At 41.8% G+C, this 20550-nt stretch overlaps 1 protein-coding gene across 4 annotated transcripts in view; it reads left to right on the forward strand.

The window, feature by feature from the left end:
• CYRIA (CYFIP related Rac1 interactor A) overlaps positions 1-20550 on the forward strand; it is a 103484-nt gene that overhangs the window by 56483 nt on the left and 26451 nt on the right. For all 4 annotated transcript variants that reach the window (XM_077844064.1, XM_077844065.1, XM_077844067.1 and 1 more), the window contains one exon: positions 17531-17610. In XM_077844064.1, coding sequence (XP_077700190.1) covers positions 17541-17610 — 70 coding nt within the window. In that variant the 5' untranslated portion in view covers positions 17531-17540. The remainder of the gene's footprint in view (positions 1-17530; positions 17611-20550) is intronic.

Below are 20550 nucleotides of genomic sequence, written 5' to 3' on the forward strand. Positions count from 1 at the left end.
TGTAATGCTGTTGCATAAATGGAAGGTGCATCCCTATTCTAATTAACTTAGCTCATGATTTGGCACTAGGTTGCCTGGGTATATATTTGGAAATTGTCACCCATTTTCACTGTATAAAACCCTAGGATGTTGGGACAAGGGGGAGTTCCCAGATCATTGAGCCAGTCCTGGTGGGCAACAGATGATAAGGATGAGGCTCAGAGCAAGGAAATGACCTTCCCCAAAGTCCTGTAGCAAATAAGTGACTAAAATGAGATTAGGACGCAGAGCCCATGACTCTCTGCACACTCGGTGGCATTACAGAGGCATTATAGTCCATGGTATGTCCTGTGTCCTTCGAGCCTTGAGTTACACAATAACCATCTGACCCACCCAAGGCACCAAGCTGCATTTCTGTCCAGGAATGTCCCTCCCTGCTTCTGCTCTATGGTTGCAAAGTTCCTCTATAATCAGTCCTCAGCTGCTTCTTCCGACCTTCTCTCCCCCGACCTTGCTCCCCCTTGCCCCCCCCATACACAATGCATTTTCTATCTTACAATTTCATACTGTTCCTCATTAGGACCATGCTCATTGGTTATGCATTTCCCCATCCCTTGTAGTAACCCTTCTCCCTCATTCTTATGCAAATGACCGTGTCTGACCAAAATATTAGATGACCTGAGAGCCTCTCCTCCCATGGGATATGGAGGAAAAAATTTGTTGACAGAGAAGCTCCATGGGGTCATGGGAACTTTGTTCATGAACGAATGACTACATTCATCCAAAATTATATGTAAGTGTAGTGTTCCTATTATGTGTCGGGCCCTATCCTAGGAGTTGAAGGTACATATGTCAATGGTAATAGAGATTTAAATGAAAAAGACAGTGGGGGTCACGTAAGGTGAGGTGGGGTGAAATCCTATTTTGGACTAGGTGGTTAGGTTAGGCTCCACTGACAAGTGGACAGAGGCCTAAAGAAAACCATACAGATATACTGGGGGAGAGCATTCTAGGCAGAAGGATTAGCAAGTGCAAAGGTCCTATGGCACAAAGATATGTGATAAGTTCAAGAAAAATGGTGGGGAGGCAGAGGTGGCTGAAGCAGAGTGAAGGACAGGAAGTTGCAGGAGATGACTCACTGTGGGGTACCATCACATAGGGCCTTGTTGACTGTGATAAGGACCTTTTTTTTTTTTTTTTTGCACCTTACTCTAAGTAAAAAAAGATACCACTGAAAGGACTTAAGCAGAAGAATGCATGATGCAACTTTTAAGGTATCATTATAGCTGCCAGATAGGCAATTAACCAAGAGGTTGGGAACTGACAAGACCAGAGTTGGGGAATCTATTTAAGGGACGAGTATGATATTCTGGTCAAGAGGTGATGGCTTGTGGTTTGGTCTAGGGGCATTGGTGATGAAGGGTGTGAGAAGCAATGAGATTCAAGATATATCTTTAAAATGTTGCTGATGGTATTTGTTAGGTTGGTTATGGGCTATTTTAAAAGAAAGAGAGAAGTCTAAGAGAACACCACCTTTTTTAGACTGAACATCTGGAAATATAGAATTGCCATTGGCTGAGTTGGGGAAGACTGGAGCAGGGAAATTTTTGAGGAGAGATACCAAAACTTTAGTTTTGGGCATGTTGAGTTTCACTTGTTTATTGGAGTCAAGTGGTCAATTGGATATACAAGTCAGGAATTCAAGCGAGATGAACGCAACAGGTATGAATTGGGAAGTCATCGGCATCCATGTCTAAGATGGTATTTAAAGCCCTCAAAAATATTAATAGTTGTGTAGGAAAGAGGAGCTCTTCGTCATGGCCAGGAGGACAGAACTAGGACCAGTGGTTGGAACAAGAAAAATAACAAGAGTAGCAGTGAGTTATGACAACTCACTTACGCATCTGGCTGCTTACCCGTGCTGTCTCATTATTTCTAAAAATCACCCTTGAAGAGGTTAAAATAATCTCTGTTTTACTTATATTGAAACTCCACCTCGGGGGGGGGGGGGCGGTGAAGTAAATGTTGTTAAATACATTGATTAAGACCATTAATTACCCAGCGCATAAGCTGGCTGAGCTGGGATGCATCCCCAGTCCTTGTTGCCGTTGCTAACCCTGAGCATCAGTCAGGAAGCAGATCACAGCTCAGCTTAAGGAGTTCAAGGGCATGGCCTTTCTCTCATTTTTGAGAAACACCTTTCAGCTGAGAATTTCTGCCAGCAAAAGCCCCCTCACCTTCAAATTAAGCATGGCCTGAACATCGGACACTTCAGGGGCCACGGAAATAAAGCCTGAGGGGACACACAGTGCTGCCCATGCCAACACGGCACATGGTGTAAAGCAAGGGGGGACAATTTGAAAAGAGAGTCACGCTTCCGCTCTAAGCACCAGCTACAGTTTTAAGCAAAGACATTGCCAGGAGGTGCTTGTTGATGTCCTTTCCTAGTTCCAGAGGTCAGAGGACAGCGCCCACCCTCCCAGAAGCAGGTGTTCATTCCACACTGGCCATCTGCAGGCACTCTGCCCTGCTGTCGTCTCGGCTAGGCCCTGCCGCAGGCACAGGAGCGCTAGGAGAGGAAGATCGGAGGGGCAACGTGACTTGTCCAAGGTCTGCAGCTGATACATGGTACTGTTGAGATCTGAACTACTTTGCAGACTCCCAAGCTCCTGCCTATTGCACTGCACTGCTTAGGAAGGGACGGGAGAGAAGAATCTGGACTGCTGAGAGCACCTTGCACCGGATCAGCCCCGTGTCCCCAGCATGTGGTTCCGGGGACCGCCAGCAGAGGGGACCACGCACCCGGTTTCTCCAGCCCGAAGCCATGTTGAATGAGCAAATGTCTGCAGCAGACTCTGAGATCTAAATGTCTCCTTGGCAGGAAATCCTCGAGGAGCACTGCGGGGTTGTGCAAACAGCCTTACAATGTCCGCTTGTGTGTGTGCACTCGGCTTCGCCTGCGTCGCCCACAATGCTCTGTTTTTTTTTGGATAATGGGGCTCTGTGGACCCATACGCCTTGTCATGCAAAGGGAGGGACCTGTATTTGTCATAAATGGGCTCTTGTATGATGAATGGCCATGCGAATGAGCGCAGCAGCCGTTCAGCACCCAGCTTCACGTCTTCACCGAGGCGGTGGTCTGAGTCGGCTTTCTCCCCTTGCTCCAAAGCAGCAGTGCAGTGTTTCTTGCTAAAAGGGAAATGACTTGTTTGCATGGTGGCTGCAATTTTTGCTACACGAGACAAGAGGGGCAGAAAACGAGTTTTGTGGTCAGGAGCTGACTGCATGCCCTGTACCACTCTAGCTACTTAACCTTCATTATCTTTATTTACTCAATAGCATCATTGCAAAGGAAGTGTTATGATTTGCATTTTACACGTGAAGAGAACTCAGATTCAGATGAGGAGAGCGACTTGTCCAAGGTGTCCAGAGCCCATGCTATTCCCACTGAAGGACTCCCTTTCCTTTGCAGTGCGGTCCATGGTTCACACACTTGAAGATGCCTTCCTCGTCCTGTCTGATGCCCATACACTGAAATCGGTGGTTTTAAAACAGATGAGGAATTTCCATTCTGGGCTTTGGTGTGTCTACAGTACCGCCTGGAATTACATACAAAAAGAATATGTGGGTCTGTGGGTGTGTGCATTTTTCTGAGAAGGCTGATTTTTGACAGATTCTCAAAGTCATCTGTGATCATAAAACTACAGAGTCAAGCACCCAAAAACATGTCTATTTTGGGAAATGCTCATTTTCCCTGACCTCTTCCTCTTCCCAATGACTATTTTCTCTGTGGAGTTTACTCAGAGCTGACATCTCACTGTTGTTGCTATGCCGTGACTACTCATCTCACACTTCTGATCCGTTTCAGCAGACATAAGTGAAGAGGGCTGTGTGCTGGACCTGTGTTTGGTGCTCAGTGGAGAGGAGTAGGGAGGATGAACTGAAATGGGTAACATTCTGAAAATGAAGAAGACATAGGCCTTGAAAGAACTCACAGCAAGGAGGGTGGTTCATTCAGCCTGGGAGTCAGGTAGGAGGTTTCGGGGAGGAAATGCTATTTGATTTGGGTCTTGAAACATAGACAGATCATCGGCAGGCAGAGGAGAGGGGAAGGGCATTCCAGGCAAAGGGAATAACATAAGCAAAAGGGGAAAAAAAAAAGCAAGAAGGAAGCCAGAGCTGTTGGCACTGTCCATATTCTTGTGTGACCAAAGTACATAGTGTTCAAAACAGCTGAAACTTGAAAGGGAGATTTGGGTCAGATTTTATGGCCCTGAATAGCATCTTAAAAAAAAAAAAATTGTACTCATCTTATTTTGACAGCCAGCTTGGAAGATATTTATGCTAAAACATGCCTTCCTTCTACCCAACTAACCTCACGTCCCACTCAGCCATGGAGTCTGCCTAGGGAAGCAGCTTCTTGCACAAGAGCCACGTCTCCCATTGCTCAGCAAACCCACCCCACCCACCTCTCCCGTTCCAGCCTATGTTGATGGTCTTCATCATTTGCTTGGGGTTGAAGCCAGGGATTTTATTTGAAATGTCAGTTTGGTTTGCCATGAACAATGCTTTGAAATCAAGCTGATCACTGCCTTCAGAAGCTGAAAACAAAAGCAGAACCACCTCTGCCTCTGAGATTTCAAGGGAGGTTTTCAGGCCCTTAGATGTCCTTAATGCTTGAGGTGTAATGGAGCATGCCTACCTCCCTTGGCTTCAGATTCTTCTGGTTTTTAGTATATGTGAAAGGGCTTTTGTTGGTCTTTTTGGAACTTTTATAATTTTTGACATCCCACGCCCCCCAAAATAAATTTGACCTGCGAAGTAGTAATACTTCTAATGCTTTGACATGTCAATTCCAAGTCTCCTTTGGTATACAGGTAGGCCCCAGTTTAAGAAATCTCAGCATCTGAAAATCTAGACTTACAAATCAAGTCAACCCACGGCACTGGGATGGGTGGGATATTCCAGGGGGCTTTCACTTCCCAGAAGAATTCCTTTCAATAGCACCTCCCTGTGCGTCAACCTGCTAGGTCGTATTTCACCATCTGACAGTGAACTACGGAGGCCAAGAAACTTCAAGGACAAATGTGTGACACAGCTGCCTATGGAATGAAAACCAGACAGAGACAAGGAGAAATCTGGGTTTTTTTTTTTTTTAATGTTATGTTGTAAGATAGCAGAAATGGAAGAGATTTAATCCACCAACATTCGTCTTGCACGTGGCATTTCCTGTAACGTGCTCGGAGACTGGTACGTGATCTGATGTGCTTAGAGTATCCGGTGATGCATTAGTGGGGATGAGGGAGGTGGAGATAGTGACTGGAGGTGATAAGGAAATACTGTGGCAAAGGGAAGGCATGGAGAGGGGTGGGTCTCCAGTTGATGTGAAAGTTAAGTGGATAGGCTTTGGTCAGAGAATGGATCTGTGGTGTGTAGTAGGTGCAGAAATCTCAGATGACACTGGTTTCTGGCTCATTCAATTAGTTGAAGGATGGTGCCTTTCACTGAACAAGGGTTGGGAGGGGATCTTTGCAGAGGATCTTAAAACCCTCCCCCAAATCACTGTGCTTTCAGGAAATTCTCTTAGATTTGCACTCCTGGAGCTGAGGAGGGTCCAGGTGGGGTTGAGAAGTCTTCAGCATATATATGGGTAAGAAAACTGGGAGTCTGGACCGTCTCATCTGGGAGGGCAGGAAAGGCGTGAAGAGAGACAACTGGAGACTAACATTTAAAGGTTAGATGGAAGAAGTGGAAATTTGAGGAGGAAGAGGAGAGGAGGAAGGAGCAGAGGTCTTCCAGCATCTCGGAGAGGAAGGGTTTGATCCAGAGCGCATGTACCAGGACTCCTGGGCAGCTCCTCCCTCAGAGGGAGGGACCCCCTGGCACTTGTTGAGCTACTTTCCTGAGAAGGGATTCTGGATAAGGGGGATTTATCATCCCAGAGAATAGACAGTGCTTAACTACATCAATGATGGTCAGAACAAGCCAAATTTTTAAGTGACTTCTCGCTGTTTCCTTTTGGTTTCTAGACTGAACTGAGGCCATCCCAGAGAAGTCCAATAAATACCCAACACAAGTGGCATTTCCAAGACTAGCACTTAGGTCCCCAGGCTGCTGGCTCTGCAAAGGGTCACTTTCCCTTTGAAATTAGGCAAAACTGGCCTGGGTGGGCTGAGACTGTCAGCCCTCTTTCTGGATAGCCCGTTTTCTCATAACCATTTTCTTGATTTCACAAGTGAAAGGGAACAAATTCACTAATGACTTCCCAGCGGTGGGCTGGTCCAGAGCAAAGCCCCAGTTTGATCATTTCCACCTTCACTAACATTTGAAATTGGGGGGCATGTTGACATTCATTCCCTGAAAAAGAATCTGATTTTTGCCCTCGTTTCTTGGAGGCTTTTTGCTGCTCTAATATTGATGTTTATGGGGTAAATTAGCTATGATGAGGTAATAGTCTATTTTAGAAAACTGAACTTAGATATTGAGAGGGCTATTTTAAACCTGCACTTAATCGTTCAGTTCCATAATGGTCTCTTGGTATTTTTTTTTTTTTTTGAGAATTCCCACGGATTGCCTTACAACTGGACTCAAACAGTTTGTATTCCACGGGGAATGCCAAACCCTTTTGAGGGACACCATGGTATTAATGATCGATGAGAATATTCAAGGCATTTTCCCATTTGAGTGCCATTACTTGTAGTGTTAAAACGTTTTGAAAACACATTTTAGCCATTAACTCATTTTTATTGTCAGATGAAAGTGCTTTAATAGACTCGCTCTACTTCAGTTTTCCTCCTTCATCTCAGAATGAAATCATCTGTTGGATTCTTGGCAACCCATCCGGCAACACAACAGAGAGCCTTACGACTTCATTACAGGAGTGGCAGATGGGGAAGGGCATTCCAGCCCAGCCCAGCTATCTAAAATCGCTAACCTGGCTTAGCAAATTCCAGCTCCTGGAATTTATAAACTGAGCTACTTTATTCCATCGGCGCATTTTTCCCCCCAGCAAAGCAGGTGCTTATTTCGCTTAGGCAATGTACCTTTATTTTAGTTGAGAAGTGTTTTTTTTTTTTTTTTTTTAATGCCCCGCATTTTGTATCTGATATAGGCTGAGGGTTAACTGGTTTTGCTTATAATTCAAAGCAGTCATGTCATGTAAATGTTGTACCAGGGGGTTCTGTGGTTACCAGAGAAAGTGTCTATGAGCTGTATGAATAGCAGACTCTGGGGGCTGAGCTTTCCTCCTGGGACAGCTCCCTGGATGCTGTTGATGGTTCATGGGAGGTGAGCCATAGGGGTTGCTTGCTTTCCAGGACAATGTGGGGAGTCTGCAAGCCTCTGGTGTCACTGGCAACAGCTGCCATCCTGGTCCTTGTGATGATTTCTCCAGCTCTGAACCTTGTTGATCAGATTGAAAGGTAGCTTGTCTTAATAGCCCTCCTAAATTCACAGACAGGCCCCAGAAACATTCTTAAAGCTGGAGCTGGCCTGCTTTTCTCTATTCTGCTGGGGGAAATCTCGGGATGCTGTTGTTGTAGTTAGGAGGTCAGACTTGGGATAAAACTACGTAACACTGGCCTGAGACACTGGCCTGAGAGCAGAGATCAGGTTCCCATTGGAGCTCTGCTCCCAAGGCCAGGCAAGTAACTGACCAGGTTAGCAGTTCCTAGCTTTTTGAAATTTCAAAAACCAGTAAAATTTCAAAATAAACTTTGGGGATCTGGGATGCAACTATCATCTTCACTTTGTAAAATAAATAAAAACACCACAGCATAAAAATGTTTGAACAGCTTTAGCTTTTTGCAAGGCTCATGACATAGCTTTTGTTTTTCTTATTTTGCCTTAGACCAGTTGATGCTGTGGAACCACTGGGCAGAGCAATCTTAAGGATTACTTGTTTTTTTTTTTTAGTGTTAACTATGTGCAAGCTCTTGTGCTGAATGATGGGGATAGAGTAAGGTGTAAAAACAGCCCTGCCCAAGAAGACTTCACCTTGAGAGACGTAAGGGAGAAAGCGTGTAATCATGGTCCAGGCTGATAGGCATTGTGACAAAGTCAACACAGCATGTTAGGTGAGCAGAGGGAGGCAGAGCTCACTCGAGGGAGTGGATTTGTTTTACCTGAGGTCGTGCCAAAGAGTAGGGAAGAGTCAGGGGGCTCCTTCTGAAGGTCCTGGTTTCCAAACTCATACTTCAAAGGAAAATTCCAGAGAGACACTTTCCAAGAACCAGAGTGCTTAGAGGGCAGGTGGAATTGGATTCCAGACCCTACTCTGCCACTTGTGGGCTTGAGCAAGTCTCTAAATCTCTAAGATTATTTCTTCATCTCTAAAATTGAGATAACAACTGTTCCTACCTCATATGGTGGTTGTAAAAATTTAAATACGGTAATACATGAGAAGCTCTCATCACCATGGCCTGTAAAGCATTAAAAAATGCTCGTTGTCATTGTAATTGTAGACAGAAAGAAAAACATGTGCAAGGGCCCTGAGGCAATAAAGAACAGGCCCTTTGAGAGAAGGGCAGGGTGTGGGTGGAGTGCAGGGTCTCTGGACAGGGAGGAAGAGAGGGGCCAGAGGAGATGAGCAGAGGCCAAGGGGCCAGGTTTTTCTGTGCCCAGTGCATGTATCTGGAATCTGGCTGCATTATATCCTGCAAGCACTGGGGAGCAGTGGAGGCATATTAAGCCGGGAAGTAACATAATCGGATTCATGCTTAGGGAGAGGGCACTGCCAGTCATATAGAGATGAATGGCAGGGTAACAAGCCTAGAATCAGGAAGACCGGCATGGGGGCTATTTGCTGGATGCAGGTGAGCTGGGCTGAGGATTGGAATTAGGATAAGCAAAGTAGGGGCAGAAAGAAGTGAGCACAATTATATGAACCATCCTTGGAGGTATCCTTGTTAGGTGGCCCATGAGCCCACCCTGGCGAGACCTTATGAACTTGGTGCAGAAACCCTCCACTGGCATTGCAAGGCACTGCACTCTGCTTTCTGTGTCTTAAAGAATGGATTGGATGTCTCATTTACTTTTTGTGGTGGTGGACAGAGCATGAGACTGAGAGGCCAGACATCTCCATTCTGGTCACTTCTTCGACCCTAATGTATTTTAGGTCCTTGAGCCAGTGCTTTTAAGTAAAATAGGAGCTTTAGAAAGACGATCCCAGTTCTAATGTAGAATGTATTGTGTTGACCTTTGGGACTCTGGATCAGGAAGTTGAGAGTCCATCTGGAAGACTTTGGGAAGGACAAAGTCTTCCTATACCTGACCTGTGAGTTCTGGTCTGTAAAATGGGTCCAATGACACCTTTTCTACATTTGACACATGCTCGTGTTGAATGAAGATGAATTTTTATTATATAAATATATGTCGTTGTTGTTTTCATGATTGGTCTGTGGCTTATGTGCTATCGTGCAGAAAATATGCAATATTTTGCATATTTTGCAATATATCTTGCAGAAAATGTTAGGGTTGACCAGGACTTCTTATTCCCCAAAATACTGAGTTATAGATAAAAAATCAAAGTCTTTGATTTCTTAAAATCTTTGTACCAGGGGTAGGGGTGCTAAGTATTGTACATGCTGGAAGGTATCAGCTCATTCCAAGTGCTAACAAAACCCATCCCTTCTGATAGAGGCACTGGGTATTTGTCATCTTAGACCTTAAGGAATAATATTAGAAGATAAACCCCTGCAGGGTAGGGTGCCTGGGTGGCTCAATCAGTAAAGCTGTGCCTTCAGCTCAGGTCATGATCCCAGGGGCAGGGTATTGAGCCCTGGCATCTGGCTCCCTGGTCAGCGGGGAGCCTGCTTCTCCCTCTGCTCCTCACTGTGCTCATGCTCTCTTGCTATCTTTCTCTCTGTCTCTCTTTCAAATAAATCAATAAAATCTAAAAACAACAAGAAAACCCACCCTGCAGAGCTACTGCTTTATCTGTTTTTGTTCTTACCTTCTGTTCTTTATTGACAAAGGTAGTTTTGGCTTTGGAAATCTCTTTCCAAATAGTCATAACTAGTAAACAAATCTTCTGAGTGCCTATTCTCTAATCAAGAAAATTGGTGTTGAAATTCTGGTGCATGTAGGAAAAGGTCAGCAATCACAATGATGCCTGCACCCTGGGCCTAAATCCTTTGTTATGTCTTACTGATCGTAAACAGATTAATTTCCTCTCAGACTATGACCACATTTTTTAAAAACAAGCTCAAATTGGTTTTTATTTGGTTTTACACTTTGGGAATACAACTAATACTATTATTCAATTTTTTGCTTCCAAACAAAACCAGAGTTCCAACTTAAAATGTGTGTGTGTGTATGTGTGTGTGTCCTTTAATTTTCTCCTCTCTTTTGGAACTGGAAATGTTACAGAGAACTACTTTTTAAGAGAATCTTTGTTTCCTACTGAGCAGGCTTAGAGCTAACTCCCGTGGAAGTGGTTTTGCTCTCAGAGCCAAGAAAGTAGTCATAGAAAATACCATGTGCACATCCCAAATTGTTGCCCCTGGGAGATGAGAGCCTCCCTTGGCAGGGACATGCGGGCTATCTCTGTAGGCACTGTGAACACTCCCTTAGTGACTAGAGAAACGCCCTCCTTCTAGACTATTTGGGGGAAAAAAAAAAGTGAAAGAAACCATTTCAAAGTTATATAGCAGTAAAAGAAACTTGAGAAATAAGACTTCTGTATTTAAGTCTTGACCAGTCACCCAACTTATGCCTTTGGCTGGCCTCTCGTCCCTAAATACCACCGCTTCCCCAGGTGGAGTGCTTCTCCTGGCCAGTCCAGATCCATAGGATTCTTCATGCCCTGGGGACAGTTCACATCATTCAGCCAGCTTTTCTGGGAGACTCCATCTCCCATGGTTTTCACATCCCTCGCTATCTATCAAGGGATTGAGCAGTGCTAGTGTGGAGCAGGCTACTTTGGAATGGAACAGAAACTGTGGATCCTCTTCCAAGAAAAGAGAGTGCATGCATATAATAATAGGCTAGCCTGCCTGCAATTTCCACAGCTCATGGACTCCCAAAGTCCCCAGACAAATATCTCGTAGGGATCTGAAGCTTCAGGTTTCCTCCTTGAGGGAAAAGAGCATAGATTTTGGGGTCCCAGACTCTCAATGTCAAATGTGACTCTATCCTTTTTTCTCCTGTAACAGAAAGATGCTTTATCCACCTGAACCTCTTTTTCTTCCAAAAACCATGAAGATAATTATAGCAAGCTCAAGGGTTGCTGTGAGGTTTGCGTGAACCAAAATGTGTGAAAGCTCAAGCATGGTGCCAGGCACACAGTAGACACTCAATAAAATTTGGATGTTCTTGTCTCTCTCCTGTGTAGTAATAGAACAGTAAGCTATAATCACCCTGATTGGTTCTTAATATATACCAAATACATGCTATTACCTTCACATTCAGTTAACATTTTTGAGCACATACTGTTGATCAGAAATTTGTCATATGCTTCCTTGATAGATCACATTCTTAAGCAGGTTGCTATCTCCCTAAATAGAGTATCACCTGTGTGCTGAGACCCTGCCTTCTGTTATTGAGTACCCCACCCCCAGTGCCTTGTGCCATCAGGGTGTTCAACAAGTAACTGAGTAATTCCCTTGGGTAATTGTTACAGGTGTCTTTTTTTATTTTTAAAAAAACAAAGAGGGAAGGAGGAAGAAACTTCCCACCAAACTGCTATCAGATCTCTGTTGTCAGGATAGGAGTTTGCTTTTTCTTTTAATTTAGATAGGTCACTGTCATCAAGAGAATCAGTGTTGAGGAAGGCCAACACTGGAAGGAACCAAGCCTCCCAGGATCAAGTGGGCAGTAATCCTTGCTTCCTCTTCTTTAATTGCTGGCAAATCTATATGTTACCTCTCTGTCCTTTGGCATTTCATTCCTTTTCAATGGAGATGTTTCATGAGGCACTTTGGTGGAAGAAAGGGTTCTCTTCATTAGGTATTTGTGTTTTCCTTGGACTTTATTCTGTATTTGTGAAATGGTACACAATCGCAGACACAACCATTTGGTTAAAACTTGAAGTTTTCAATGATTTTTCTAGAATTTACTAAAAGAGTGGCCTAGTTCTTTCGGTTTTCAAAAGCAGTTGTGTATGCTTGGAATTTTTGTGTTGGAGACAGCTAATAATGTATACAGAGTTATCTGAAGACCTCAGCCTCTAATTATTACAAACTTGCATAAATATTGTTCTTTTGAAAATTTGTGGTTTTTAAATAATGATTTGTATCTTTTTCAATCAGCTTCTATATTTAATTTTAGTAATCCTAAATTTTCTAATCCCTAGAAAAGAGACCTTCTCCCAGGTATATTTGGAAGATAAAATAAGAAAAATACATCTAAAATACAGTGTTTGGCACATAGAAAAGTATCTTGCAGTGCTAACTATTAATGCCTTTAAGTATTGACCTGATGATAGTGAATGTGATTGGCATAAAGAAACATGGATCTTACGAGGCCAAACATGAAAGATGAAGAGAAATGGAATTTATATGAGTCAGGAGATACTATATTTCCTCGATTTTCTGAATGTCTTAAACCATAAAATGAGTGGTAATGCTGAATAATTGTAGCTAATATTTGCATGGCATTTTGCAGTATACACAATCTTTCACACTCATTTTATTTAGTTTTTACAACAACATCATACAGAAGATATTATGTAAGACGAGGAACCCAAGGCTCACAGCTGAAATGAATTGCACCAGAATAAAGGGAGAATTGGATGGCACTTTATATTTGAGCAGTTCTTTCAAATTTTTCTGTGTGAAAAATCTACTACTTACTCTATACATCTTTTGAGAACATCAGTTGGCCATATTGTTATTTGACCTACGCTGTGCTTCCAATTCTCAAGACATGTCTTAGTCTTTATCAGTGAATCCTAGCTTACAATGCCATGGGAAAACAGGTCCAGCCAAAAGTTAAAGCCAACATGGCCAAGTACCCAGTGGACCTTTGCTTTGGTAGAGAAGAGGTAGTCCTGGGAAAATCCAGCCATGGAAGAAGACTGGTACCCCTAAGACCAAAAGGCCATCCAGAGTGGTAACCGATGGAAAGAGAACCACCTTCCAATGAATGCTAGGTGTCCAAAAGCAAGAGACCTCTCAAGTAAAAGAGTCAGAGAGTGTATTTTCAGGGTTCACCCCTTAATAAGCACTTATCCAACTGATATTCCTTTCCTTTCTTTGTATCTGATAGCTAAGACCTTGTCCTCTTCCCTTGCTGCACCCCTGCCAGACTCTTCTCGAAGAAATGAATTCAGATCTCACAACACTCAGGTGCACGCTGTAGCTATAGCAAGTCCCAGGAAGGCTTCATTTTAGGATGATATCTGAAGATGCCAAAGGAGTTGTGTGTGTGTGTGTTTAAAGTAAGCCTACACCTCACACTATAGACAACATACTCTTTTCAATAATAAATATGCTCTATACATTATTATTTGATCCCTTTTATGCCTGGAATCCCTCTTACTGTCCTCCTTTGTGACTTCTGTTTCTAGTATTTTAGTACTTGAACATCTACATTTTTAGCTATACTTCGCTCCATCAAATTGGTTCTCCTCTCCCTCTTACAAGGGAGAACTTTCCTATCCCTTGAACTTATGTAAACAGTTTCTTCTTATGAATACTGCCAAGAATCATCTTCAGAATGCTCATCATCCATTTAAGTGGATGGATAAGGTTAAGGTCCTCCAAGGAGACGCGGAGCACCTGCTGGCTTTCTGTATTCTTTCTAAGTTCCCGCACCATAAGGGAGAATGGCAAGTAGCTGGCATCCCTTGGGACAGACCCAGCAACAGTCTGTAGCTGTGGCGTTACCAAATACAACGTGGAAACGAGAGTCCCCACTTTCTCAAGCACAGCCCTGGACTGCCTCCAAGCTGCTCCGCCACCCATTCAGCTGCGAAACCATTTCTGTACCCACGGGAGCTCTAACGCTTGGCTCCTCCTCAGATATGAATGACTTCCCCTGTCTGCCCTTAGCCAGAGATTTCTCTTTTCTCAACTGTTTCTTAGCTATGATCAATTTTTCCTTTTTTCTTTCTATCAAAACAAAAACAAAACAAAGCAAACACCAAAAAATAACAAAACACAAAACTCTGCTTCTTCAGCATAACCCATTTGTTTTTGTTTCGGGGACACTAAATCTTGGAAGGGATGGTTTCTTCTCCTTTGCTCTGGCTAGCAGAAGCTCAGGTCCAAATCAAACACTCCTCTGAACTCAACGGAAGTCCTTATGGCCAGGATGACCTATAATTCACATACTGCTTGCCTGTCTACCTTCGTCTTCCTAGTCTACTTTAATTTTTCTCCTCTCCCCACTTTGCCATATAAGTATTTGCATTCTCTAATTATGTATAATAATGTATCGTAGGTTCTTTTATTGCACAAGATAAAATATTAAAAATAACCTTCTCATTAATGAATTAAACCAGCTCACTAGTAACATGCTACATAGAAATGTATTTTATATGCACTGAGGAGCTATTTGCAAAGACTGCAGAGTCACCGCCATGAGGATTATGGCTGAGGCTATAGTGGAACCCCATGGATGAGGATCCCCTCCAAGTGGACCCCCGGGATCTCTTCTCAGTGACCGTCTATGTCATGTTAACTCATTCTGCAGACCTTAAACCAGAATACACTTCCATGAATTCTTGTTGATCTTGAAGAGAAGTGGGAAGCATCAAATCTTTCTGTACTTATCGGAAGAGTATGTATTGAAATGCAGATTCCATGGGACTGGACTTGCCTCTAATACTACATAGTGTCCTGTAGTCATCATTCCGGACAGTTCCTATTGAGGATATGAAACATCTAGAGTACTGAGAGTTCTTTAATTGACCGCAGTTGATATTAGGATCAAGTTGGAAAATGTTTGACCATATCAACCAGCCAGCTTAAATGACCTTTTGAACAGAAAGAATTCTGTAGCCAGCTGATATTTGAATGTACTTCTACATTTGTTCCTTCCAGTCTGTTACTAATTTTAAAGGCTTGACATATTTCCCACCCAGGTAGTCTGACAGTAAAATCACGCACAAGACAGAGTTTTAGGAGGAAGCTAAATCCATTCAGGTCTCTTGCGACACATTAATAGTGCAAAACCAGGAAAATCAAGAATAGTTAACTTCCATTAAGGCATTTTATGTGAAAGTTGGGACTGCTACTAAACAGTAGAATCATCTTCCTACCAGAAGCGTCTCCGGGTCTGAATTGGAATTGGTCATTAAGCTGGAAACAGATTCCTTCCAAGAGACCAGGAGGGTTTGTGAATGATGCCCAGTGGCAGGGGTGGACTACACCAGTTCTGAGCTTTAATTTGGCAGGATCTAGCTCATCCAGAGCTTTGCTCAAAAATATCTTTAAAAGAAATGTGCGTAAAGGCACGAGAGGAAGAGAAAAATGACAGAAAGAACAGGGAAGATTCTTTTGGGAGAAGCATGGTGTTTGCTTCCTAGCGTGTGTGCTGTGCGTGTGTGCATAGGCGTGTGTATGTGTGTGCACACATGTGTATGTGCATGCCCCGACAGTCATATACCTCAAGAGGGCAGAAGTCTAAGAAGTATCTTGTCTGACCTTCTGCCCAACACGTAATTCATTTTTATATTATTTTTACAAGTTGATAGAGCACATTTCTCCTTAGACACCACCGGTTACAGGAAACTCACTATTTCACAAGGCAAATCCCTCAATAGTCAGACAACTGGACTGGTTACATTTTTTTTTTCATGACGTTGAATGAAGATCTTGAGTTAGTCCTTCAGTGACCCCACCTCTCTTCCCTAGAGCTGCAGACAACCTATTAATCCATCTTCCATAGGATAATCCTAAATAAGAATTTGAAGGGTGTTATAATCATGATAATGATGATGGTGGTAATTATCATCATCATTATCCATACTCGTAGTACATACGTTTCTTGAGCACTTCCTATAAGTGATGTGCTAAGCATTTTATATTTTGATCTCATTAATCTTCAAGATTCGATTAAATACATTTCAAAAATTCATTTTACGGATAGGAATACTGAGGTTTGGAGAGATAAAGCAGCTTGCTCTGGGTAGCAGAGGTAGCAGGACACAGAAGTAGGGTCAAAATCAGGCTTCTGCAGCCTCTTTTCTGGCTTCACACGATCGACCTATGCAATGGATGATGTGTGGGAGTGTTTTCTCAGGGGGGGATTGAGAACTAGAATATCACCTTTTGCATCCAAGGGAGCTAACTGCTGGCTACAGACTGTCTCACACAAAGCTCTCTCCTCTTCTCACATCTTTCTTATAGTGGTGTAATTTTAGGAATTCCTGTATCAGCATAAACACTGTCTGAAGCCCTGTGCACAGGAAACTGCAGCCCTGCAGTTTTCTTTTACTGGCCCAATGATTTTTCGAGTTGATCCTTTACAAACTGAGGTGTCTGAGTCATGTGTTAGGGAAATGCCTTCCAATGAGCACAGGACCCAGCATCAAAGTGTGGCTACGTGAATATGTGCTGAATGAGTGAATGGACCAGTAGCCTCCTGAAGAAGATAGTTTAATCTCTAGAGCAGAAAGCAGTAGAAATTTTGCTGATTACCTAAATATAATTATGTTTTCCCTTTCTTTTTTTTTAAGTTGGGATTGCAAATATGTATCAGATCTGTATTTCTCTGTTGGTTTGATTCCCCCATGCAATTACACTGTAATTTCATTGAAAATAACTTTTTGGATTAAATAAATACCTTTTCATGTTTGCACTTCATGAAGCAGCCATTCTTGTTTCCCCTGAAATGTCAAATTATGAGACCTCTACCTTGCCAAGAAGTTGCATTTCTGGAAAATCTGGCCTCCTGTACAGATCACACAGGGTGCCTGGAGAGCTAAATCTGTGTTTTCTAAATTCTTTTCCTCAGGAATTTTAAGAAACTTTCCTTTCTGGACAGATATTTCAATAATGTCCTCATCATCTTGCTTGTCCATTAACATGGTATGTTCCCACGGGAGTGGGAAAGGAAACAAAGCAATGCTGAACGATTCAATGTAAAGAATCAGGGAATTGGTGAAGGGGGAAAGGAAACAATATAGAATGTACCTAAGCTCTGCCTCGTTTACCTAAAAATACTTGATTCTTAGACTAGAGTGTTCTTTGATTAATTGTCATTATAGTGAATGAGATACAAGACACAAGTGTATTCTCCAGAGGTAGTTTGCGACATTCTTCTCACCATCATACTTTATATGGTTTATACCAGATACCCCTAACATTGAGAGAGCCAGCACCTCAGAGATATTTATCTGTACCTGATTCAGGAAGAAGTTACTAAGTTATTAGTCATCACCTGGTATGGAGATGCTTTATATCTAGTCTTCAGATGTAACTATTGGGGGCCTGATGTGATTTATGCAAGTTAGCAATATAGATCCAACCCTTTAAGAAGCCTGTTTTCTTAAAAAAAAAAAAAAAAAGTTTCTTTTCTTTAAAAAGAAGTTGTTTTCTTAAAAAAAAAAAAAAAAAAGTCTTTTTCATCCTGCTAATGGTATTTGGTTTTGTGTTGCCTCTCCTAGGTTTGCTGGGATGGGAAACCTGCTCAAAGTCCTTACCAGGGAAATTGAAAACTATCCACATTTTTTCCTGGATTTTGAAAGTAAGTTCCAAAAATTAAAAGATATTGATGGGGACTTTTTCCTTTCTTTATACCTTGTTGATGGAAAAGTTATAAAGATTTTATATGATACTTAAATCCACATGTCATTACGAATTTCTGAGTCTTCAAAGATTATTTCATCTCTTTCTTTTCCCATTATTTAAAAAAAATCTAATAGAAAATATTTTTAATGCGTCCATGGCTTTCTTTGGTTTTATAACCAATCAGCTTTCATCAGTTAGCATCAATCATCATCATGTATTTTTCTTAATTTTTATGAAACACTATATTATATTCTAGGGAAAATAGCACATGTAATGTAGTATTTTACCTATATTAATATAAAACAAATATCACTAGACATGAAAAAATTATCAAAACTAGAAAATAGGCTTATAGATTATTTTTGAGTCATCTCTATCTGTTGTTTATGTTATTTGATTATGTAAAACTACCCCAGACTTTTGAGACATACCCCTTTTATCTGACAGTTGTTTCTTTTATCAAAAATTTAATTTTTTCTAAAGTAAAATGGCTTGTGAATTATGACTGAATAAATATAGAGGGTTTTCTTCTTATCTTGTTTATTTTCTGATTGAATATATTTCCAGATGAGTGACACATTCATGTTTTATCAACTAAGCTCATGTTTCCTTGTGTTCCCCTTTTTCTAAATTACAGTTCCACAGTAGCAAGCCCATTAAATGTCCTTTTCCCCAGTATTCACCCTTTGTTGCAAACTTTAATCTACATTAAACTTTAATTTTTCAAGTAGTTATGTATATTAAAAAATGTTAGAATTTCCTTATAGATTAAACTTGCTAACAGAGATTTTCTAGGTAAATGCTAGAAGACCCTTTCAAGATACTGTAAAGCAAAAGGTGACTGTTCCCTAGATATGTCTTTTTAAAATCTTTGGTAAGTCTAAGATTAGCTGCATGAAAAGGAAAAGTGACCCCAAAGCTCATGTGTTCTAAAAAAATATCGAATCTAGATTATATTCAATGAAGGATATTTCACTTCTGATTTAACTCATTTTGCTGCTGCTGCTGCTGCTGTTTGGATAGATTTGGTTACATGGGGTTGGGTTGGTTTGGCTGAGCTTGGTTAAGTGGCATAGGTAGGATCAATACCAGAGTAATTTGAGACATCAAAAGGAATGGGGTTTTTTGCTGGTGTAACTTTCGCAACTCCAATATACGTATCTTTGTTTTGTTGTTGTTAAAATGGAGATTTAAGAATAACTTTAAAGAATTTTAAAATTATCTATTTTAAATTATTATCTCATTCCCAGTTACCTTCCTACTTGCATGTTTAGTTGATTCCTTCCACTTCTTGTCACATGCATTTTATACGGTTGCATCCAGCATGTACAAAGTCTAAAACAGTAGTGAAAGTAAATTACCCCATTCACTCAAAACTTGAGGAGGCATATAAACACCTAGGGGAGTTAAATGCCTGCACTTTTTGTGAAACTCTAAATTCCACATGCACCTGCATATCCTGCTCATAAATGCCTACAGTGTTCAGTGGCCCCATTTGTCTGTGTAGCTATTCCTGGATTCTTGGCTTTCCATGCTTTTACAAAGAGTAGTATTGAGTTCTTTGTGAAGTCTATTTTTTTTAAAGATTTTATTTATTTATTCATGAGAGACAGAGAGAGAGAGAGAGAGAGAGAGAGAAAAGCAGGCTCCTTGCAGGGAGCCTGACATGGGACTCTATCCCAGGTCTCCAGGATCAGGCCCTGGATTGAAGGTGGCGTTAAACCTCTGAACACCCCCCACCCCCAGGCTGCCCAAGTGAAGTCTAATTTTAAAAGCCTTCCAAGTGAGAAAATTATAATCTGCAGGGATTTAAAGCAGTGGTTTTCAACGGGTGTTCCTGGAGTACCAGAGTTCTGAGGTTTTGAGGGTCCCTGGCCCATTGCTGTGGCAGACAGATCGCTCTTCCTCTCTCCTCTGACCCAGCACTGTAATCTGCTCAGTCTTGTTCTTTGGATAGTTCTTAATTTTTTTTTTAAAGATCACAGGGGCTAAAAAGAACATCTAAATATCTTAAAATTTGATGATAGTTTATGGTACCAAAAACCCCATTTGTAGATCTACTATAATATCTTCAACAATGTTCCTTGTGGGCTGGATTCTCCTGCCTTGTAGCACATTAAGACTAGAGCAATCATACATAGGAAAGTATAAAACTATAAATTTACAAAAATATATATACTGTTCATTTCCCCATCAATTCTATAGAAGGTTAACATTATTTCACTGAGATTCTGAAATGATAACTAGCTGAGCTGACGTCACATAGGGAATGAGTAAAGGACCTGAGATGGAACCCAGTTATCTGGCTTTCCTCCTCCAGAGCTCATCACAAGCAGCCTCTTAGAAGTGCGACAACCATCATCCTATTCCCAGCTAGAGAGGGACATCTTAGTTATCTACAAACTTATACAAACTTAGTTTGTAGTTATCTACAAACTAAGACATCTCATGGAAAAAATACTTTTTTTTTTTTTCTGATGCTGAAAATCCTATTTCCTAAAGGTGGTTCTCAAAAGCATAGTGATGGACCAGAAGGGTTGCAAAGGTAGCTGTGGTCATGATTTTTCTGAATCTGTGGATTTTAGCTCAGCACAGTAGTATGTAGAATATGGTTATGAACATCCATGTAAGCCAGGAAACATTGGGGAGACAGCTCAAAAGGACAGTCATTGGAGTCTCAGGCTAGGGTGCAGGGTAATATAGACACTTTTTTTTTTAAAGATGGATTGATTGATTTGAGAGAGAGAAAGTGAGTGAGCACACAATCTGGGGAAGAGGCAGAGGGAGAGGGAGAAGCAGACTCCCTGCTGAGCAGGAAGCCTGATGCAGGGCTCCATCCCAGGATTCCGGGATCCGGACCTGAGCTGAAGGCAGACACTTAACCGACTGAGCCACT

Source organism: Canis aureus, chromosome 12, assembly GCF_053574225.1.
Source record: "Canis aureus isolate CA01 chromosome 12, VMU_Caureus_v.1.0, whole genome shotgun sequence".
NCBI lineage: Eukaryota > Metazoa > Chordata > Mammalia > Carnivora > Canidae > Canis > Canis aureus.